Genomic DNA, 24,157 nt, shown 5'->3' with positions numbered 1-24,157 from the left:
TCTCGCTTAGCGGATGTTGCTCCCTAAGCGCATATGCCTTGCTTAGCGAGACACCAGTTGCTGCAACCTTCTTCTTCTTCTTCATCTTTTCACCTGAAACTGAAGTTGAACCACATTAATTCACAATGAAGGGAATATCTACTGAATAAAAACTAAACTAAACATAAAAATATGTACAAACCTACAAAAAGAACCATAGGGAAAAGACATAATTTTATAAAGCTTTTTAATACAAAAGTTAGTTGTAAATGACGACTAACAACTCCCTCAAATTTATAGTTTTGCTTGTCCTCAAGCAAAGAAAGAACAGTTCACTTGTCCTCAAGTGATAAGATCACAGTGGTTATTCAAAATTGTGTTTGTTCCAAAGAATTCAATCACATGAACACAAGTGGCAAGCAATGCTTTCAACCAATAGCTTATCATAGAGATATGCAGAATTTCAAAGATAGGAACATGATTATTAAGCAACACAAGTGAAATAAGCTAGCAAGCAAGACAAATATCAAGGAAGGTTCATCAAGCCAATGCCTTACGGTCACTGTTTCACTCAAGCACAAGTGTTTAGGCAATTTCTCAATCAACAAGCAACACAAGTCCCAACTTTTGAATTTCATCTCATGACATACAATTACAAACACACAACTTGAATCCGAAGGACTTTCTAGGCTTGTAATGAGGCTGGGCTGCAAACAATTCATGGTTTTTCTAGGATGCTAAAGCTTAAGTTCTAGGAGAGCATTCATCTTTAGATCAACTCTTTTCCTTTTTATTCCAGCTTCTATTACTTGACTTTTACATTTAAGGCACTTAGCTTCAAATAATAGCCCGCACAACTTTTTATTCTTGAAATTTCTTCTTCTTCTTCTTCTTTTTAATATTTTATTTTAGCAGCTTTTATTTACTGCTTCTTGACAAATTTCTGTGTGGCTGTTATTTATCTTACCACTCTTATCATCACCCAACAATCTCCCCCAAATTTGGGACAAATTTGCTTTGAACCATAATGCTCTCCTACAACCTAAGGAAAGGTAGATGGAGATTATAACTTTACAGGCTCAAGGTTCAGCTCAATCAATAATAATAAAAAAAAAGCTCAATATGGGTGCAAGGGATTCATCATTCATGAACAAGGTAAGCTTTTTGGCTAAGTGGCTATTTCAATCAATCATGACCTTCATCATTTCCAAAATTCATGCATTCATTCAGTATTCAGAGATTCATGCAAAAATCGATACCCAATTCTAGTCGTTCTCTCACCAGGTTGTGGCTAATGATTACCTTCACAATTTACCTGTCAAACCAACTAATATTTTCCGTCATGTCCCTAATTCATGTTCTTTCTCTTCTAATTACCACATACTTATTCAAAGCAAGTGATCTAAGCATTGCAATTCACTCAATCCATGCAATCGATCAATTCAAATCATACACAAACACAAAATTTTCAAATCAAAGCAAATCACTGCATAATCAATCAAAACTGTAAACTGTTCAACAAGCTTTAAAATTTGCTAACTAAATAAACTGAAATATAAAATTGAAATTAAAAGCATAAATTGAGCATAAAAATGTATCAAGAACAAGAAAAATAAATAAAGATCCTGTCATGGCTCCTCCTATGTTGGTGCAGGCTCATCCTAAGGTAAGGAGGGAGCATCCAGGTGCTCTGTGCTACTGCCATGTCAGTTGCATAATCTGTGTCTGCAGCACCATCCTCCTCATCAGAGACCTCCACAAGTGGTGTAGTGATCGGTGAAGTCCGTGGAGTGGCCTCTGGTGTGACATGTGGAGTAACCTCCGACTCAGGTTGAGGCTCTTGGGCTGTAGAAGCCTCACCTCCCCCCAAAGGAGAAGGTTGGACTCCTGGCCAGGGCACCTGGGCTGTAAACTCCTTCATATTGATGATGGGCCGATGTTGAGCCAGATTATGAATGCTCTGCATCACCAGGCATAAGCCATGGTGGAGGCTTTACAGCATCGGCATTGTGAGATCTGAATTCTGAGTGGAGGTGCTAATGGTGGAGCTAAAGTAGAGGGAGCTGGAGTAGAGGAGGAAGGAGTAGGAGTAGGGGGAGCAGAAGAAGAAGGAGCTGGTGTGTCAAGTCACCTAGCCCTAGCCTTGCGGGTCCCTAGAAAAGTGATCGTGGGATCATCCAGATTCCAGCAATTCTTCTTAATATATGCCAAATTAATGGCAGGGCTAAAAGACTCGAAAGTCAACGAATCTTAGACAACTCTCTTGGCGATGCAAAGAGTCGTGATAAACGCCAGAAATCCGAGCCTGGAGGAGTTGGACTGAGCCATTTGGGAGATCTGTCCAGAAATGAATGAGCCCACGTCCATGTCCATCTTCGTGACCAGTCCATAGACTAACCTCGCCCGGTCCATATTCAAATCCGACGTGTGAGAGGTGGGGGCGAGGTTGGAGTATGAAAGCACACTCCAAGTCTGGGCCAAAGTAATGAGATCCTTCCTCAGGAGCTTCTAGGGGGCTCCTTCAGCTTTTAACACAAAACTGCACCCTGGAATACAGAGCTTGGAGGCAAGCTCCTGAGGGTCTATGCGCGTCCGACAGAACCTAGAATATTCAGTAAGGTGCTCCCTTGGCTCAAGGATTGGTGGTGACTCCAAGAATGTGTTAAGTGAATCCCCATCAAATCCCCGACCTAAGCAGCACAACTCGCTAAGCACGACATGCTGGCTTAGCGAGTTCATACGAACAAATAAACAAAATCTGGAAATTTAAACACTCGTTAAGCCGAAATACAGTGGCTTAGCGAGTTCAAACAGACATTCATATATTCAAACAAAAATGATGAACATGCTTAGCGGGACAAGGCCGGTTTAGCGAGTTCATCAGGAAACCCAGAAATTCATCAAAAATTGATGAACTCGCTTAGCGAGCACTTCGAAAATTCCAAAAAAAGTTGGGGCTTTTCAGCCCCCTACCACAGGCCCCTATTAGGCCTCAAAACCTAATCAAATCACATCAAAATGACATACATTGTGTGCGAAAATAAACCCCTAATAGCATGCTATCTAACAACTAACCAAACAACAGCAGAATCAACACAAAATTGAAACTTTAAAAGCAACTAACATGGCTTCTACCCTAAGGTTCAAAACAAAAATTAAAAAGTAAAGTAAGAAGTAAAGTTACTTACTTGAATTGTTGAGGAATGAGGCAAAGGAAGCAAAATAAGTAGAGGAAGAAATGTGAGCACAGTGCAGGGAGTGCGAGAATGCAGATGATGAAGAGTGATAAAAAGTTTGCACAAGAGAAACTGCCCAAGGCAGTTAAGCCTTATTTTTTGCAGTTTCGACTGCCTCGCTTAGCGCAGGTCACTTGCTAAGCGAGCACTCAATGACGTTTGAGTTTTCAGAATTCAAATTCACGCGCTTAGCGGATAGACTCGCTCAGCCTAATTCAAAAATTAGAAAACCCGAGAAGGATTTGGGCTTAGCACAAAGGTTATGCCCTTAGCAAGATCTGCAGCTCTGATTGGTCTGCAACTTTCGCTCAGCGGGCCATGTGCCAACTTAGCAAATTAAATGCTTCCTGATGCAGAAGTGGGGCTCACTTAGCAAGGGTCTCACTTAGAGCAATTCCAAACACGAGAGGGATTTGGGCTTAGCGGGCTGACCCGCTAGGCCCAATTCACTTGAAGGTCCAAACATAGAGGAAATTGCGCTTAGCATGCTGGGGCACTTAGCGAGATGACTCACTTAGCCCAATTCCAAAAGATGAAATTCCAGAGAGGTTTTTGGGCTTAGCACACAGGGCTCGCTTAGCGAGGCCCCATCAGCCAATGAGTAGGGGTTGATGCGCTTAGCGCGAGAGGTGACTCGCTTAGCGCGTGCACAATGATTCGCTTAACGCACAGGGCGCACTGAGCGAGTGGATGAGTGAAAAGTTTTCTAAGTTAACTCTCATCCACAACTTCAAAGAAGCTTAATCAACCCTAAATCAAAATGCAAAACATGCTGATAATTCAAGCAATCACAAACAAGTTGATCCTAACTATATGCAGTGATGAAAGAAAATTAAAAAGAGCTGGGTTGCCTCCCAGTAAGCGCTCGTTTAACGTCATTAGCTTGACGCATAGTACCTCATATGTCGGGAGCAGGCTTGGCTCTGGCCATCAGAACCATCTCATTCTTTAATTCATTTACCTTTGAACAAACATTTTGGTCTAGTAAGTGCTTCTCTTCATTAAACAGGTTAAAGCTGATCTTTTGATCATCTATGCCGATTTCCAACTTTCTCTTTCCCATGTCTACCACACAACTGGTGGTTAGCATGAAGGGACGTCCCAAGATCAATGGAATTTCAATGTCCTCTTCAGTATCCATGACCACAAAATCTGCAAGGAAAGTAAAATGTTTCACTCTAACTAGAACATGTTCAATCACACCATAGGGCCTGGTAATAGATCTATTTGCAAACTATAGTGTCATTCTAGTTGTCATAATCTCCAACTCTCTAATTCTCCTGCACATGGAGACAGACATCAAGTTTATACTGGCCCTCAAATCAATGAGAGCTTTACCAACAGACACTGAACCAATAGAGCAGGGGTTCCTGACACTCCCTGGATCCTTTTGCTTTGGTGGAAGGATTCTTTGAATCACAGCACTGCAGTTTCCCTCCACAACAATATTATCACTATGAATGTACTTGTTCTTCTTGGTTAACAGATCCTTCAGAAACTTTGAATAGAGTGGCATCTGCTGTGAGGCTTCTCCAAAGGGAATGGTTATCTCCAATTTCTTGAAGACATCAAGGAACCAAGCTAAGTGTCGCTCCTTGTCTTTCTTTGATGGCACCAAAGGGTATGGCACCTCTTTCCCTGAGCATGGAACAACCTCTTTCTTCTTCTTTCGTGCAAGCTCACTCTTTGTCTTCTTGTTCTACTCATTTTCTCTATTTTTCTCATTTTTTTCTTTTTGTTTTCTTTTTCTTTTTCTTTTTGTTTTTCTTCTCCATTTATTTCTTTCTCACCATCATGTAGAAGCATACTTAATATGAAGTTTTGATGATGCCACAAGATAAGCGCTTCTCAAGTTTAATCCAAGTCAGGAACTCAGAAATTCAAGAAAAATGATGAATCTAGTCTCTAGAGTCTTAGAAAGAGTTTCTAAATTGATGATGCATAAGTTATGGCCAAAAGATTTTTTTCAAAAGTTTTAAAGAAATCATGAAAGTGGTATTTACTCTCTGGTAATCGATTACTAGAGCTTGTAATCGATTACCAGTGGCCAAAATGCTTTCTAAAATGTTATTAAAATGTTTTTAAATATTTTTGAAAGCTTGTAATCGATTACACAAGGCTTGTAATTGATTACCAAAAGTTTTGAACGTTTTAAAAAAGCCTTTAGAAAATTGAATTTAAATTTCAAAGTTTGTAATCGATTACATAGTGTATGTAATCGATTATCAGAGTTAAAATTCAAATTTCAAATGTGAAGAGTCACAACTCTTCAGAAAACAACTGTGTAATCGATTACACCATTTTGGTAATCGATTACCAGTGGGGAATTTTTGAAAATAACTCCCAATAGTCACATCTTTTCAAATGATTTTGAATGGTCATCAAAGGCCTATATATAAGTGACTTGGGACACGAATTTCCTCAGAGTTTTTACTGAACAAGAAAAAGTCTTATCCTCTCAAAAATCAAATTGTCTTATTCTCAAAAAAAATCCTTGGCTAAAACACTTGCAAATTCAATAAGGAATCATTGAGTGATCTTCATTGTATTATCTTTCTCTTAAAGGAGAGAATTCTTCTTCCTCCTCTTCTTATTCAAAGAGAACTGGTTAAGGGACCGAGGGTCTCTTGTTGTAAAGTTATCTGAACACAAAAGAAGGGTTGTCCTTATGTGGTTCAGACATTGTAAAAGGAATTTTACACGATAGTGGAAATCTCAAGCGGGTTGCTTGGGGACTGGACGTAGGCACAGGGCGTAGCCGAATCAGTATAAACTGAGTTTGCACTTTCTCTTCCTTTAAACTTCTTTTAGTTATTGTTATTTGTCTTTTGCATGAAAGAAGTTTATTTTGAATTGTCTTTTTAGTAATTCATAATAAGAGCACATTGAAATTTTTAAAAAGGAGAGTTAAACTTTTAATTGAGGAAATAGTCTTTGATATCTTAATTCAACCCCTCTTCTTAAGATATTTAAGGCCACTTGTCTAACACATCATTTATTTTGTTCTCCATCAACTGATCCTCTTCTTCCTCTCCTTCCTCAATCACTAGCTCTTGCTTGTTACTAATCCTTCCCTCATCCTCAACTAGGTTTGCTTTTTTGCTCTGGGTCATGATAACTTTGCATTCTTCCTTTGGATTCTTCTCAGTGTTTGCTCCAAAATTGCTAGAAGAATTCTCTGCTATCTACTTAGCCAGCTGCCCCACTTGAATCTCCAGGTGCTCTTATGATTTGACATTGTAACCTACATAAATTGAGCCAAAGTCTCCTCCAGCTTGGTGGTTCTGTCATAAAGGCTAGGCCCTTGGTTCTGAGGCCTATTGGATGGTCCACCTTGGTCCTTCTTGAATTGATTTCCCAGATGTGACCTCAATTGCCCTTGATTCTGATTATAATTTAAACCTTGTTGAAAACCTGCAAATCCACCTGCATGAAATCCTAGTCTGGGCTGATTTCCTATGTAATTTACCTCTTGGGTTGTGTCATCTAAGGGAATACATCATCCAGACTCATGAGCTCTTCTGCATATGCTGCAACCTCCAACCTACAAAACAGCTGAATGTGAAGGTTGATTAACCTTCAATTGATTAGGCAACTTACTCAATGTCTCAATGTTTCTATCAGTGTCTCAAGCTACTTAGATAGCAACTTGTTTTGTGCCAGTAATGCATCTTGAGAGGAAAGCTCCAATAGGCTTCTTTTTGTGGGAATGTGAGTGCGATCATGCAAGATGGCATGATCACTTGCAGCCATATTCTCAATAAGCTCCATGGCTTCTTCCGGGGTCTTTAATTTGATCTCCCCCCAGTAGAAGAGTCCAACAACTGCTTGGACTGCGGCCTTAACCCATCATTAAAAATATTTAGCTGAATTGATTTTGAAAATTTATGAGTTGTGTCTTCCTCAGCAAACTACAGAATCTTTATAATGTTTCGCTTAAAGACTCATCCAAAAACTAATGAAATGAAGAGATGGCTGCTTTTCCTTCAGCTGTCTTGGACTCAGGGAAATATTTCTTCAAAAATTTCTCAACTACTTCATCCCAAGTCTTCAAGCTATTTCCTTTAAATGAATGTAACCACCTCTTGGCTTCCCCAAATAATGAAAAAAAGAACAAACTCAACCTCACAGCATCCTCAGGCACACCAGCAATCTTGACTGTATTACATATCTCAATGTAAGTGGCCAACTGTGCATACGGGTCTTCATTCGGCAAGCCATGAAATAGATTCCCTTGAATTAATTGTACCAAAGAATGATGGTATGTAATATTGGGTGCTTAAACTTCCGGCCGTGCACTACTTGTGAAAAACTGTGGCACGGATGAGCTAGAGTAATCCTCAAGAGTAACCCTCCTAGGTTGATCTCCAGCCATGATATCAACTTCGGATGCACTTACTTCAGGTTCCCTTGGTTCTGGAAAAATAGAAGACAACTCAGATGATTGAGGTTCCTCTGGAATTGGTTGTGTTGTCCTGTCCTGCAATATTTTTCTTCTTCTCTCTGCGTTGTTCCTCCTACAAGTGGCTTCTATTTCCAAATCTAGTGGAACTTAATCACTTGCAGAAGGGTTACCTCGCATACAAAACACTAACAAGAGTAGCAGTTAACCAAATCAAGAGAAAAATAAATTTACTAACTATTCACACAAAAATTAATCAAAGAATAAAGAATGATGCCTACAAATTGAACTAAACTTCCCAAATGGAAAGAAACTCCCTGACAACGGCGCCGAAAACTTGTTCCACGACAGTCTGCACTACTACCAAATTTATCAGCAAGTGTACTGAGTCACAAGTTATATAAAACGGTAAGAACCGAGTATCGAATCACAGGGAGTTTGTTTCATTCAGAAAAGTGTTCATTCAATAAGTTGAAATTTGTATAAAACTAGGAAATAGAAATAAGCAAAGATATTTTCTGTAATCCTAAAGTTAACTACAAAATTAACTACCTAAATGTGAGAGATAAACAAATGATTAAAATGTTGGGTCCTTCTACTAAGTAACTTGATGTAATTAGGTATTTTTCTCTATTTAAGGTTGTTTCTATGTTCTATGTTGAGGGCAATTATCCCAAACCACGATTCCTTACATGAATGGGCTAATTCTATTTAAACCTCGTTCTCGGATCCCTTGTCGAACTTAGCCTAAACAAATTGCATTAAGATTACAACATATTGGAAACTAAATCCCTGCACTCCGTGTCCAAACATACAGTTCTCTAGCCTGCCTTATCAAGTTCTAAGGATTTAAAACATTTTACAATGCTAAAAATCCTAACTTTACACACACATGGGTGATCAATGCACAATCATGTAAGAATTAAATGCAGATAGAAGCAATGAACATATAAAAATAACTTTAAATAGATAGTAAAGAGTTTTACATCAAGGCTCAGCAAAAATTCCCAACAAGAGCTTTAGCCTTCCATGACAAGTTATCACCTTTCAGCTACAATAGGGGTTTTGGAAGCAAAATTCATATTACACATTGGTGGGGATGTCTCCTCAACCTCAAGGAACCTAGAAATCACTCTAAAACCTAGAATCCTCTTGAAAGTTGAGGTTTTTGGTGCTCCCTTTCCCTATTTTCCTCTACTGCATCTCTCACATATATCTCTATTGCTTTCTTCCCAAAAGTTCTCCATTTTTTCGCCAACTTTAGCTTTTAAGGGCATTTTGTCCTTGAAGGCTCGCTTAGCGCCATTTTTGCGCTAAGCGAGAGTTAGTGAATTTTGGCTTAGCGAGACAGACGCGCTTAGCGCCAGAAAAGACAAATGACTCGCTGGGCAAGTTGATGGCACGCTGGGCGCGTGCATGCTTGGCAGATTCTCTTCCAGATTCTCCTAACTTGCTAAACGAGCTGAGTGCCTTGCTTAGCGGATGTTGCTTGCTAAGCGCATATGCCTCGCTTAGTGAGACACCTGTTGTTGTAACCTTCTTCTTCTTCATCTTTTCAGCTGAAACTGAAGTTGAACCACATTAATTCACAATAAAGGGAATATCTACTGAATAAAAACTAAACTAAACATAAAAATATGTACAAACCTACAAAAAGAACCATAAATTAGGGAAAATACAATTTTATAAAGCTTTTCAATACATAAGTTAGTCGTAAATGACGACTAACAAATGTAAATTAAAACTACTAAATAATTGAAATTAAAACTAGTCATAAATGCAGAAAAATAAAGATAAGTCTTGATTAAAGATTGCCTTAATCCCAAGTAGACCAAGGGTCCCAAGCTCCCTAAGCAGTTGTGACATCTGCAATATAATCATCATCATCACTGGCCTCTGCAACATCATCATCACCAGCTCTAGAGGCCTCACCCCCCTAACGGAGGAAGGCTAGTCCCTAGACCAAGCTACATGCTCCAAGAAAGCCTATGGTAATATGACTGGCTGATGAAGGGAGAGTTGATGAAGACTCTGCATGAGAAGATATTGGCCCTATTGAAGACTCTACATCATAGAAATGAGATGCTCGGGAGGAGTAGAGAGAAGGGAAGGTAGAGTAGAGACCAGACGAGGAATTGCTAGTGGAGGAATGACTAGCGGAGCATTTAGAGCGGCCAGAGCCCTAGCCCTCCATGGCCTTGGAAAAATAATGGAAAGATCTATTGGATTCCATCAGCTCTTCCTGATATAGGCTAGGTTGATAACGGGGCTCAGCGACTCAAAAGTTAGGATGTCTGAGATGACTCTTTTGGTGTCATAGAAGGAATTGATCAAAGCAGGGAAGCCTAACCTAGAAGAGTTGGACTGGGCAATATGAGTGATTTAGGAGGAGATCATGCGGCCCAGGTCCATGTGCATCTTCATAACAAGCTCATAAATTAGTCGGGTGCGGTCCATGTTCAGATATGAGGTGTGGGAGGTGGGAGCCAAGTTGAAGTAGGACAAGACAGTCCATGTCTGAGTGAGAGTGGTCAAGTCCTTCCACAAAATCTTCCATGGAGTCCCTTCAGCATTCAGTATAAACTGGCCACCTGGCATGCAGAGCTTCTCCGTAATGGTCCGATGGTCAAGGTAGGTGTGTAGAAATTGGGAAAAAGTGGTCAGGTGCTCCCTCTCTGGAATGATGATCGGCCACTCCAGGAAGGCGTCCCTCAGACTTTGCACTACTTTGGGGAGCCGTCCTTGGGACCGTACATGTTAGCATAAAACTCCTTCACCAGTGTGACATCAATATGCTTCTCTGGCAATCTGGTGAGTCATCAATGCCATTACCTCCGTTCCAACTCCTCAAGAAATTCATCGTACTGAGTATAAGTGAGCTCCACGTTCTTTTCCGGAAGAATGTTTCGAAGATGAATGTTGTCCTGATAGTGGCGCTAAGCGACCTCAGAGACAAATTTGGTGGAGTCCCATGTGGGTTCCTCCCTTTGTGGCCGACTGGTACAAGCTCTGCGCTTCTTAGAGGCCATCAGAAAAAAAAGACAAAAGTAAGACTGGTAAGACAAGGATAAATAATAAATTGTAGGGGTAGAAAGAAAAAAAAAGGAACAAAAACTGTCTGGCCGCTAAGCTGCCATCTGGGCGCTTAGCGCCACTCTAGCAAAAAAGAGGTTGGGCTTAGTGCGAGGTTGCGTGCTTAGCTTAAATAACGCAAAAGAATAGACATATAGTGTTTTGGGCTTAGTGCGACCTACTCATTAAGCCTCGTACAAAATGGAACATCAACAAAATAACTTGGGCTTAGCATGAGAAGACGTGCTTAGCCCAATTGCGAGACATAGAAGGTTTTCGGCTTAGCATGAGGTTGTGTGCTAAGCCCAATTGTGAGACAACAAGGATTTGGGCTTAGCATGAGGATGCATGCTAAACCCAGACAAAACATAAGAACAGGTCCAAGGGAGTGGCAGCTTAGCCCGAGAGTGCGTAGAGTGCGCTAAGCCTGTACATAAGCATACAAAAGGACACCTGGGCTTAGCGCGTAGTTGGCCAAGTTATTCAAAACTTGCTAAGCGCGAGACACCGGCTTGGCGAGTTCATCAGAAATTTTTTCAAAAACTTAAAAACCCAGAACGCATGAACTCGTTAAGCGCACACTATCGACTTAGCGAGTTCATCGCAAATTGTCAGAAATGCATACAAAACCCATAAACTCATGGACTTGCTAAGTCATAGGGTACAGGCTTAGCGAGTTCATAAAATAAAAGAAAGTCCAAAACATGGATAACATGAACAACAACCAACCAAAATACTAACAAGCAGACGACAACCACACAAACAAGCAAGGAATGGAATAAAATGCATAATGCACAACTCAAAGACAGAAAATGAAAACAAAATGCGCAATGCACAACTCAAAGACAGAAAATGCAAACAAAATGCATAATGCACGAAATGCCTGAAAATAAAAAAGGAGGGTTGAAGGTTTACTGGAAGTGGGAGTTAAGGAAGATAGGAGCAGAGAGGGGAAGTGGAGGAAGATAGAGTGTTGAGGGAAGGAGAAGTGAGATAGAGAGTAAGAGAGGAAAAATAGTGTAAAGGGAAAAATGAGGGGGGTAGGGTGAAGTAAAACAAAGTAGTTTTCGAAATTGCCTATAGTTATGGCCCTTGCACTTAGTGCGCTTAGCAGGAGGCCTAACAACTATAGGTGCATTTATGATCCCTACACTTAGCGGGCATGACTCGCTTAGCGCACCAAGGATGACGTTCGTTGGTCTTACCCCTCAAATTTTATTTTGAACTCAACTTTTTTTAACAAAATTTGCACTTAGCGGCACTGGTTTGGCTTGTGAGATTTGCGGGTGAAATTTGACCACCAATTTTCGCACAACAGGTAATTGCGCACTTAGTGAATTATTTATACAACTCCTTATGAAAAAATGCATACTTTATGCAACCATTTTATATTTATATCATTTCCAAACACATCAAAAAAATCATATAAAAAACATAGTGAAAACTCATACAATAATACGAATAAAAGTTGTGTAATTAAGGGGAAAAGAGAAGAAAAAAGGTTTTTTTTTTTTCAATATTAGACTTTTCTACCATAAAAATACACACACACACACACACACCGAGATAGCACAATTTTTTTATTTTAAGAATTATAAGATGGAAATTTGAGTGTCTAAATTTTTTAAAGGACTTTGAGACTTAAGATTGAATCTCAATCCTGTTGGGGGCCAAAAAACCAGACTAAAGAAATTAACAACTTGATCTAAATCTAAATTCTCTTATAAACCAACATCGAACTGCACTAGAAGACACATCAAAGTAGAGCTGTCAAAACGGGCTAGCCCAGCTCGGCCCACTTTTGTGTGGGCTAACAAAATGTCAGCCCGGCCCGGCCCATCACGGATTGGTGGGTTATGCGGGCTGACCCACTTTTCTGTCTTTTTTTTGTAAAAAAAAATAAATTTATTCCAAACAACTTAAAATAAAATCCAACATAAAAACCAAACTAAATTAAATCCAAACATTCAATATTAAAGTGATTGAAGTCTTCAAAATAAACATTCAACATTAAGATAATTGAAATTTAAATATCATCAAAAATAAACTTCTAAACTATTGAAATTAAACATTAGAGTCATGAACTATGAAATCCATAACAACTTCCTCTTCTTTTTCAACATCACCATTAATTTCATTTACAAAGACAAAAAATAAATAAATAATATCATTAATAAGTCAAATAAATAAAACAACACACATTATTGTTATGATTATTTTAAGAACAATTATTGTTATGCTTTTACTCATTACTTCATATTGATTATGTGAGTGAGAAATTATATAAATGTGAAATTTACTCACATTATTGTTATGATTATTTTAAGAACAATTATTATGATTATATGCTATAAAACTATACTCATATATTTGATGATTTCAAAGTTAAGTTAATTATTTTATATTTTACTTTTTTTACTTATTTAAATATTAATAAATATAAAATATACAAGTTATAAGAAAATATATGATAAGTTACTTTAATAAATAATAATATTTGATATATTGTATTTTATGATGATAACCCCATAAAAAGATTGATCATCAATATATTTAATTTTAAAAGATATTCATAATACTTACAAATTTCATTTATAATGAATTATTTATGATAAATTATAAAATAATAAAAAAATTATTTTATAAATATTTTATAATGCAAAATTTTAATGAATTTAAATTTAAATAATTATAAATTTATATTTACTATTTTCTTTTTAATTTATACACATAAGGAGCAAATCATGTAAATTTTCAATAGGCTTAAACATGTTTGAAGATAATACCTGCTTAATTAAAAATATAATTAATTTTTTTACTCAATTTTAATGTAATCATATTTGATATGATACTAAATATTTAGAAAAAGATAAATTTATGATATATATATATATATATATATATATATATATATATATATATATATTGAATAATATTAAATACCAATAAAATATTAAGAAATTATATTTTAAAGAAATTAGGAAAGGTGCAGGCTTTGCATAGTTGCCTTGAGGACCGCCGTTAACAAACAATTGCTAATTCAATTGGGATTTGCTTTGGGTTTGGTCTATTGTTGAATGTGAATTGCCATTTGGGGGTTGCTAGCTACAAAATAAAAATTTAATTTCTTAATAATTATAAATTTATAATAATAATAAAATAAAATAATATATTATTTAAATTTGGTGGGTTGATGGGCTGACCCACCAACCCACGGGTTGAGCCCACCTAACTCACGGGCTAAGTGGTGTCAACCATTAAGCAAAAGTTTGCTTCTTCTTTTGTTTCTTCATCAGATGATGTGTCATTCAAGTTTTCCCCAGTCTTCTTGTCCTTTGTTCTATCTAGGTTTGGACACTCGGATTTAAAATGTTGTGGTTTCTTGCCTTCATAGCTGATAATGATGTTTTTCTTCTTTGTCTCTTTTATGTGTCTCTGGATAACTTTTTGGATGAATCTTTTCAGTTTGATGTATTTCTTTTTCTCCACATCTCTAAACCTATTAAATTTTAAGGACTAAAAATTAAATTTTTTAAAAGTTTGAAAATTAAAAACTATAAATTTCAAAAAAGTTTAATTACTAAAAAGTTTTAATTAACCCTTCATATTTATAGGTGTGATTGTTCTGCAGTCACCAAGCATAAAAAAGTCGCAACTTCAGTTGCCACAAAGTTAAGTTAACCGTACAAACAGGTCGGGCAAAATACAACACCTTATTCAAGAGCAGCAAAACAAAGTGTGATGGCCCTGGATGCATCAACCTTCGAAACCATAACCCCTTCACGCTTCATCGCCTTCACAGTACCTCATCCAACATGTTCCGATTCCACTCTCCGAGTCGCCGTGCTCGACTCGCCGCTCCAACCCACTGACTCACCCCGAGTCGGCGCCATGTTGGTCCCCGAAGGCCGTGAAACCGATTGGATCTTCTCCACCGAATCGGGCCATCTCCAACTCCTCTTCAGCTCCCCTGGAATTTCACGTTTGATTCTCATAGGAACCCTCTTCAAAGAAGGTACTTTAACTCTTCTTCAATCACGTGCTTATCACCGTTCCTTGGAGTGTTCATTGCAGCATCAGGGTTTTGAGGTTTGGTCAAAGCCTCTTCTTTTGGCTTTGTCTCCTAAATCTTTGTTCAAAAGGGGCATTCCTGAGATACCCCTTTTGAGTTATGAGGATAGTTTGGTTTCTAGTGTGGTGGTTCATGAATGTGTTGGGTGTCATGTTGGTGAAATGTTGGTTGAGGATGTTGAAATTGAAAATGAGAGTGATCATGGGAGGGAGTTTAGGAGGAGGTTGAGGTTTAAGAGAATGCCTAATTTGATTCAAACTGAAATTTGTATTATTCCTGAGAGAGATTGTGATGGTGTGTGCATTGGTGGTGATGTGGGGTTTGTGCCTGATCTTAAGGTTTTGGTGCACCCTTACTTGGGGCCTATGGTGGCTGGTCTTGTGTTGAATAGTGAATATGTGGAGGGGCGGATTCGGATGGGGTTTAGGCCGAAGGCTTTGTGCCTTGGGGTTGGAGGTGGGGCTTTGATGACCTTTTTGAGAAATCAATTGGGTTTTGAGGTCATGGGTGTGGATAGTGATAGGGAGGTTTTGAGGGTGGCAAGGAAGTATTTTGGATTGGAAGAATGTGAGTTTGTCCGTGTTGTTGTTGGGGATGCCTTTGAATCGATGAACAAGCTTGTGTGTCGTGGAAAATTGAATGGTCGGAGGAGTTCTTTTGATGATTGTGAGGTTAATGGTTTTGGTGGTCACTTAGTGGTGGAGGATGAGGTCAACTGTAAATTTGACGTCGTTATGGTTGATTTAGATTCGAGCGACGTGAGGAACGGTGTAAGATCTCCGCCGTTGGAATTCATTAGAAAGGATGTTCTTCTTGCTGCTAAATTAGTTCTTTGTGAGTTTGGGATTCTTGCCATTAATGTCATTCCTCCTAGCAGGTCCTTCTACGACAACTTGGTGAGTCATTTTCAGGAAGTTTTTCATGAGCTGTACAAGATAGATGTAGGGAATGGTGAAAATTTTGTTCTTATTGCCACAGCTTCACCTCTGGTGTTTTCAGTTGAGGATTGTGGTAATTCTTTTCTTATGCGACTGAAATCAGTTATTCCGGAAGCATTCATAAATTCCATAACAAAGATATAATGTTTCATTTCTTGAGACAAGTGTAGTGATTTTGAAAGATCGTTTGCTTCCAAATAGATGATGTGTCGGTAATTTTGATACTATGATCCAAAGTGGAGTGTTTCTTTCATGCATGGTGCATCTTTGCCCGTGAAGAGAGTCATCTTTAAGACTACTGAGCAAACACTGAAATCACATTCATATCAGCGGCTTTGCATCTTGCTCTGGATCCAATTGCTTTCAGTAAGGTAAATATCCCGTTTCTTAATTATTGCTCTCAACTTGTTAATGTTAAATGTGAAATTGAGGAAGCCTAGTAGCAGGTTGTTCATATCTTTGGGTACTAAGGAGCTTTCAGTTCCTACCAAGTATGAAAGGATAATATCTGTGAATAACAATTTGCAGACTTTGAAATAGTTAGTTAATAATAATTGATAGTTTTAAAGGTTGCACTTACTATCTTATCTGATTCGAATGCCTTAATCTGAAATACACTAATTTTTTTTCTTATATTAGTTGTGATTAAAAACAAGGGGAAATGCTTCCCCATGCATCTTATTTATTGGTCATATATATATTTTTTTGTTCACAAGAGTACACAATTCCATAGTAGCTGCATGCTGATTTGTAAAATTACTGCATGGACAAATAGCATATCTAAGGTGCTCAAAGGGAAACCAAGGTAAACTGGACAATGGATTTGGTATCAGAATTTTGAATAAAATAGAATGGTGTAAATAGTCACGTCAATCTTTAGCAAGATTGAAGAAAAAACTCAAGTGAACTTAGAACTTGTTCCACAGTATACCTAACATTTAACAGATTGTGACTGTTGAGTGTTGGGCATCTGTTTTCTACCATCTTTTACTGCAACTTTACTTACCATGAAAGCCAATAATGTTTATGTTGTGAGACATTATTTTATCAAACATATTATATTGTTATTTGAAAAAAAAAATTGAAAAGCCAAAATCTTTATTTGTTGCTGTCATAAAGTCTAGTACAACAATTCACAATCTTGGTAAGGACTGCAATGATTAAGTAGTAATATATTTCCCCATTTCTCTGTATTACAGCTTATGCCATGTCACTCTTTGTTGGTATTGAGGAGCACATCATCAATGGAGAAGCAAGCATCTGAGGGTTTCCACTGAAGATTTCCAAAATGGTTTCAAGAGTAGTAAAGTTCATGACATGCTTTCTTCTTCTTCTTCTTTTATGCTTTTGGGAAAAGTGAATTATTGTAGTAAAGTTCAAGTAGCTTTTCAACTGGCCAATATCATGTGCTGCCAAAAGCTTTATATATATATATATATATATATATATATATATATATATATATATATATAATAGAAGTATTTCAATTACATTAATTTTATAGTTGGATGGAAGTAACTTCAATTTTTTATATCGATTGGTAAATCAACATAATGCTATTTTCCTCAATATTTTACTGTCTAAAAGAATTGTTTAGCTCTAATCCAACATTGTATAGAGCAGAACTTACTCTTTGTTTATAGGGAGGAATGAATAGGCGCACCTGGTAAGGTGGCTCCAGCGTCCACAATACAAAATTGTTGCCAGACACATATTCAGAAGAATCATGAATTAAATAACGAGCTAGGGATGTTAATGCTGGATCAGAAGTGTCATATTTTCTCAAGGGTACTGTTTTCATGGCCACATCATTCAACCAATGTTTTTGCATTAGATTTGCAGTGATTTCAGATTTGAAAAGTAGAGGTGATATGGAATTCACTCTGATTTTGTGTGTCCCCATTTCTAATGCCATGATCTGTCAAATAACATTAGTGTCAGAAAATAAATGATATCAATATTGGCGCCTCTATTTAATCATTGTGAACAATGAATGGGTTAGTGAACTCTAGCAAACATGTAATTTTGTGAATATCAGATGAGAATATGAAATTAGAGCACAGAGAGCCATAAGCCAATCTAGATAGGAAATTTGATAATCCTAGATGAAAAGCCAATAGAAAAAATAGACATTCGTAGCGAAAATTTTCATATGTGGTGAAGCTTTTTTTTTTTTTTACTTTCTTTTTGTACTTTTATCTAAAAAGTAGCATGTGACGTTGAAAAGACTAAACAATGGAATAACAGATCGAAAAACAATACAACTTTTTCATATGCAGTCCATTTGTCAAGGCTCCTTCAAGGCAAATTCAGCATAATAAGACTAAGACTCATGGGATAAGTTATTGATTGTTCGCTACTATTTTAGGTCATTTTATCTTTCAAGTTTTTAAACTCGGTTCAAATATACAAAGGTTGTCATTTTGGTCTTTAAAATATATTTAAATTTAATTTTTTTCTTATGTAATTTAATCTCATAGTGATGTAAACTGTCATGTTAGTTTTTTTATTAAAAAAAATATTTACATCAGTTTAAATCCTCAATTTTGTAAATGTATCAAATTAATGATTAAATTAGAAATCCACACGCTGGTCTTAGTCCAACAAATATGGATCACTCAATTTGTCATATTTTAAAGCTAAAGTGATGGCATAAGGAACAAGTTTAGCCTTAAACAATTGAAATTGTTTCTGAATTCTAATTGGATATCTCAAAACAAGAAGTCAAGCACATTATTTCTTAATTTAATGCGTTCAAACTGAACATTCCAATTCAACGAGTCAACAACGACTACAGAGTCCACAAACGTCGCGTTATTAAGAAATCCAAAGTAGGAAAAAAAATAGAGACACAAACATACAATTCATTATTCAAAAAAGAAATACAGTGGCATGATATTTGAACCAAAAAGGTGTTTTCCAAGTATAATTTTTTGCTTAATAGCGTTGTGTAACCTGACATATTATTATTAGTGTTATGTTTGTGTCATTATTCTTTTAGTTTTAAGAAAAAAATTGTACAATTTTTTTAATACTTTTTAATTATTTTTATTATGTTTAATTTTATATTGCATAATTTCACAATGGAACACGATAAAATAGAACAGTAGACTTTATCTATTTCTAACTTACAACAGTTTCTAAAATTTCAAAACTTCAACTAAAATTAAAACTCAAGACTCAAAACTGAAATTGGGTTTAGTTTTTAATAATTTCAAAACTGAAAATAGAAAATCACCCGAACAAGGCCTTAGTAAGCTACACTAAAATTCTAGACAAAAAATTAAATAAAGTTTTTTTGATGTAGTTATTTTATTTTAGGTACATAATAGTAATTCAATCAATTTAATAATTTCAAAACTGAAAATAGAAAATCACCCGAACAAGGCCTTAGTAAGCTACACTAAAATTCTAGACAAAAAATTAAATAAAGTTTTTTTGATGTAGTTATTTTATTTTAGGTACATAATAGTAATTCAATCATTTTTTTTTTTTTAAAAATTATCTCTCGTGTGTCTTCTCTCACTTCTTTGTTCCCTTTTGGTTCTTAAACAAAAAATATCCCACCTAATTTGTGGAACATTAAAACTCTCCCTAAGCAAAGCATCATCCTCCCAACAATGTCATTGGCATGCCTTCCTTCTTGACAACAATAACACAAACTCACAACATGCTCTTGGCTCTATTTACATTAACGACACTGGCAACTCAAGAAAGCTTGACTCCTCTCTGCATCGATGTGCCACTTGTGATGTCTTGCCTCCTTTCATGTATTTGAGCGTGCCATTTCAATGAAGATGCCACTAGATATATCTGGTGTGACCGTGGGATAATGATTGAGAATATATGAATGAAGGAGCAAAGACGTGTTTGTAGACATAGATACCACTAATTGCACTTTTCTGGATTGTCGGTTTAGGTTTGTGAAGGATAATGTTAGAGATTCATGTAAATAATGTTGCTTCTAAATTGAACGTTTTCCCCTTTCTTTAAAGGTTGCTTCTTTTTGAATTTTGGATTTTCTTATTGTACTGTCTAGGGTCCATAAGTGATGTGGCGAGTGACACGACATTGAGTAGTCCTCGTTAGCCTTGGACCTTGAGCATGGATGTTTTCCGAATAGCCAACCCTAGCATCATACGGTTAGGTAGTTGGGTCGTTATGATTCCGATACGTGAGTATCTGGCTGTCAAGGTAGTTACTCTATTATGAAGTTGTTGCAATGCAATTAAACCTGACTAATAAGGTTGTTACACTGTTGAAACAACCTCTCAGGTAACAATCCAGGGTTTAAACCCATCACTATAACTAACCAGGTTCTATATTCCCTTGGACATATCCTTTTACTCTTATATTGCTCACTTGAAAACTTACTTGAGTGTCGAAGTCTCTTTTGTAGGTACCCCCATCCCCATTCCTCTAGTGAAAGACGCCAGCGAATTCACTGTTGGATCAAGTGGCCTCGGAATAATTAAGAAGGGGGGGTTGAATTAATTATTAATGAACCTTTACTGATTAAAAAACTAATCCTTCTTAGGCTTTTACTATGTTGTTAAGAAAGTAAAGAACAGAAATATAAACTTAACCAAAAGTAAAAGCGGTAATTAAAGTGCACAACATAAATTAAAGAGTGTAGGGAAGAAAAAGACAAACACAAGAGTTTTATACTGGTTCGGCAACAACCCATGCCTACATCCAGTCCCCAAGCGACCTGCGGTCCTTGAGATTTCTTTTCAACCTTGTAAAGTCCTTTACAAGCAAAGATCCACAAGGGATGCACCCTCCCTTGTTCTCTTTGAACAACCTAGTGGATGCACCTTCCACTAGAACTGATGCACAAGAGATGTATCCTTTCTTGTTCTCAGTCACAACAACCCAAGTAGATGTACCCTCTAGTTGTACCACATAGGATGTACCCTCCAATATGTTAAGACAAAGTTCTCAGGCGGTTAGTCCTTCGAAACTTTGTGAAGGGGGAAACAAAAGAATTCTCAGGCGGTTAGTCCTTTGAAATCTTTTGTTTATGGGAAAGGGAAGAATCAAAATAATTCTCAGACTGTGTTGTTTTGAATTCTTTGACAAGGGAGAAGGGAGACACAAAAGAATTCTAGAGGTTAGTCCTTTGTTCTTTTGGAAAAGGGAGAAGAGAGACACAAAAAGAATTCAGGTGGTTAGTCCTTGGCGAATTCTTTTTGGCAAAGGGAGAAGGGAATGAAAAAGATGAATAACACAAGTTTTGTTTTCAAGGTTTGGAAAAACCAGAAAACTTTTGAAAGCTTTTGATAAAGAAAGAAGAAGAAGAAATTCAAGAAGATGTTCAAAGAGACTCAAAGGTGGTAAGAGATTGTAATTAATGTATTCAGTGTCTTGTAAAATGCAAGTTAAGGTCTTGCTTTTATAGACTCGTCATATCTGGCCAAGAAAACCATTAGAAGAGTTATAACCTTTAGAAAAGCTTGAAAACCTTTGGAAGAGTTACATCTTTTGATTTTTATTCAAAACATATCACTGGTAATCGATTACCAAATCATTGTAATCGATTACACAAAGCATTTTTGTGAAAGGATGTGACTCTTCACATTTGAATTTGAATTTCAACGTTCAAACACACTGGTAATCGATTACCAATATATTGTAATCGATTAGACCATTTTGAAATTGATTGGAACGTTGTAAATTCAGTTGAAAGCTTTTTGAAAACGAAACTTGCCACTGGTAATCGATCAGAGAGTAAAAACTCTTTGGTAAAAGCTTTTGTGAAAACTTCATGTGCTACTCAATGTTTTGAAAAACGTTTTTGTACTTATCTTGATTGAGCCTTTTCTTGATTCTTGAATCTTGAGTCTTGAATATTCTTGATTCTTGATTCTTGAAAACTTGAAACTTGAAACTTCTCATGAATCTTTCTCTTGATTCTTGAATTGTTCTTGACTCAATCTTGAAATCATTCTCATGGGCTTTTTTTCATCATCTTTGTTATCATCAAAACACCTTGAATCAATCTTGATTCATCATCATGAAGCAATGAAGCTTGCTTCTACATTCACCACCACAAAGATCATCGGAGTCACACCGACGGTGGCCAACTCTAATGTCAAACTGACTCCAAATTTTGGCAAGTACATTTGGCGCCCACCGTGGGGCCACGGTAAAACTCCATTTGTGGCCACCTGCACATATGGTCAACACACGATCTAGACTCAAGAGAGAGACACCCTTGAAAAATTTAAACCTTACTTTGACGGCCACCATGATGAACAACGATCCACTCCAACAACTCCAAGCTAGCATCACAGAAATAGAAAGATGCCATGAGGAAGAACTTAGAAAACTAAAGGCCGACCACGACGAATTGGAGGCTCACGTTAGACATCCCCAAGGAGACGAGCAATCCGCTCTCATAACTAATGAGCATACCTAGGGAGAGATGATGCAATCTTCCCTAGGAAGGGACCAATCACTAGAGCCATGAGCAAGAGGCTCCAAGAGGATTGGGCTAGAGCTGCTGAAGAAGGCCCTAGGGTTCTCATGAACCTCAGGGTAGATTTTTGAACCCATGGGCCAAGGTTGGGTCCACTTATCTTTGTACATATTAGATTAGGATTTTATTATTTTTGGGCCTTGTATTTAGGGCTCCATAATGTAGGTAGGGTATCCTAAAAATGTAGGATTTTTCAGCCCTTGTATTTTAGGGCACAAAGACTAGTTTTTGTATTAGGGTAGTTTTGTAATTTCACATGCATTAAGTGAATATTTAATGTGTGTGTTGGGAAATAAATTTAATTGAATTTGGAGAAGTCCAATCCAATTAAATTTTAGAGGAGGAGGTGAGCATTTGCTTGCTACACCCCATTGCCACATCATATAGTCACACTTTATGCATGTCCTTCATACTTTACATGACTCATGACACCTAAGCACACTTAGTGGAGAATCTTGGACTTGACTTTGGATTAGTGGGTTGAACCATAACTAAAATTCACTAATCATAATTAGTGAAATTTTGACTCCATAAATTCAATTTCAAATTCAAGAGAAATTTGAATAGAAATTCAAATTTCCCTCTAATTTTGTGTGACACTTAGGCTATAAATAGAGGTCATGTATGCGCATTTTTTCAACTTTGATCATTTGAGAATTACACTTCGAAGTTCAGACTTCATTTAAGGCACAAATTTCGTGCTTCTTCTCTCCCTCTCCCTCCACTCATCTTCTTCTACCTTCAAGCTCTTATCCATGGCTTCCTATGGTGGTGAGCTTCTTCTTGACTCATCTTCTCCTTGAAGTGGCATCTCCAATCATCTTCCTTCTCCATTCCACTGCCATTCATCTTCATTGATGAATGTCATAACATGGAGCTACATCAAGTCACAGCCCCGACATACCAGCAATACCATGGATGACAACAACACCTCTCACCCACATTGACATGAAGGGCTATAAAATCGATGACATCTTTTCATTGACTGAATCATGGAGGTTGACCTACCTCTAGGTTGGAAATTGCTTAGCCTAGAGCATTATGATGGGACCACCAACCTAGATGAGCACATAGATGTGTTCTTCATGCAGGCCAACATCTACACTATGACTGTCATAACCTACCCTTCGGCGGGAGGGCGAAGGCCAAATAGATGGGCCAAAGCATTAGTCTCCAAGGGAGAAAACAAGCAAAGTCGACACCAACATTAACTCGAGGAAAACGTTAGAAAAAACAAAAAAAAAAGGTTTGTGAATATTGAAGAGAAGGGTTCAGGAGTTCTTTACACATGGGGCAGGTATTAGCACCCCACGTGCTCGTCACAAGGGACGACAACATTTAATCGAGTGTGCATAACGTGACTTCAAAATTATTTACTTTTCCCTTTTTATATTTTTTATTTTTTTTTGGGTCGACAAGGGTTTTGCCCTTGCTCCTACGTATCCTCAGGTGCAATGAGGAATTCAAACCTATGTAGTTCTTTAAGTCTAAATGTTTGTGTGTTGAATTGATTTTTATGTTTATGAAAGATTCATTTTAATTGTGAACAAAAAGTCATTTAAGATGTTGGACCTTGAAATGATGTTTTTAAACTTTGAAAAACAGAGAGAATCATTAAGACATTAGACCTTGAAATGATCTTTTAAGTTTGAAAAGTGGAGAGAAGTTCAAATTTCCCTCCAATTTTGTGTGACACTTAGGCTATAAATAGAGTCCATGTATGTGCATTTTTCAACTTTGATCATTTGAGAATTACACTTGAAAGTTCAGACCTCATTTGAGACACAAAATTTCGTGCTCCTTCTCTCCCTCTCCTTCCACTCATCTTCTCCTACCTTCAAGCTCTTATCCATAGCTTCCTATGGTGGTGAGCTTCTTCTTGACTCATCTTCTTCTTGAAGTGGCATCTCCAATCATCTTCCTTCTCCATTCCGCTGTCATTCATCTTCAAGAAGCAAAGGACTCCATTGATGAAGA

At 37.2% G+C, this 24,157-nt stretch overlaps 1 protein-coding gene across 1 annotated transcript; it reads left to right on the top strand.

Moving 5' to 3' along the window:
• Positions 1-14,319: 14,319 nt before the first annotated feature.
• Positions 14,320-17,759, top strand: LOC114418089 (eEF1A lysine and N-terminal methyltransferase-like). Its single transcript, XM_028383258.1, has 2 exons — positions 14,320-16,070; positions 16,899-17,759. The coding sequence occupies exon 1, from the start codon at positions 14,431-14,433 to the stop codon at positions 15,841-15,843; it is 1,413 nt and encodes a 470-aa protein (XP_028239059.1). The 5' UTR covers positions 14,320-14,430; the 3' UTR covers positions 15,844-16,070; positions 16,899-17,759.
• Positions 17,760-24,157: the final 6,398 nt, after the last annotated feature.

Source organism: Glycine soja, chromosome 1 (genome assembly GCF_004193775.1).
Source record: "Glycine soja cultivar W05 chromosome 1, ASM419377v2, whole genome shotgun sequence".
Taxonomy (NCBI): domain Eukaryota; kingdom Viridiplantae; phylum Streptophyta; class Magnoliopsida; order Fabales; family Fabaceae; genus Glycine; species Glycine soja.
The sequence above is the reverse complement of the archived record's forward strand: the minus strand, read 5'-3'. Positions and strand labels throughout refer to the sequence as shown.

Coding starts and splice junctions, on each gene's coding strand:
- LOC114418089 (XM_028383258.1), top strand. CDS start 14,431: ATGGCCCTGGATGCATCAACCTTCGAAACCATAACCCCTTCACGCTTC.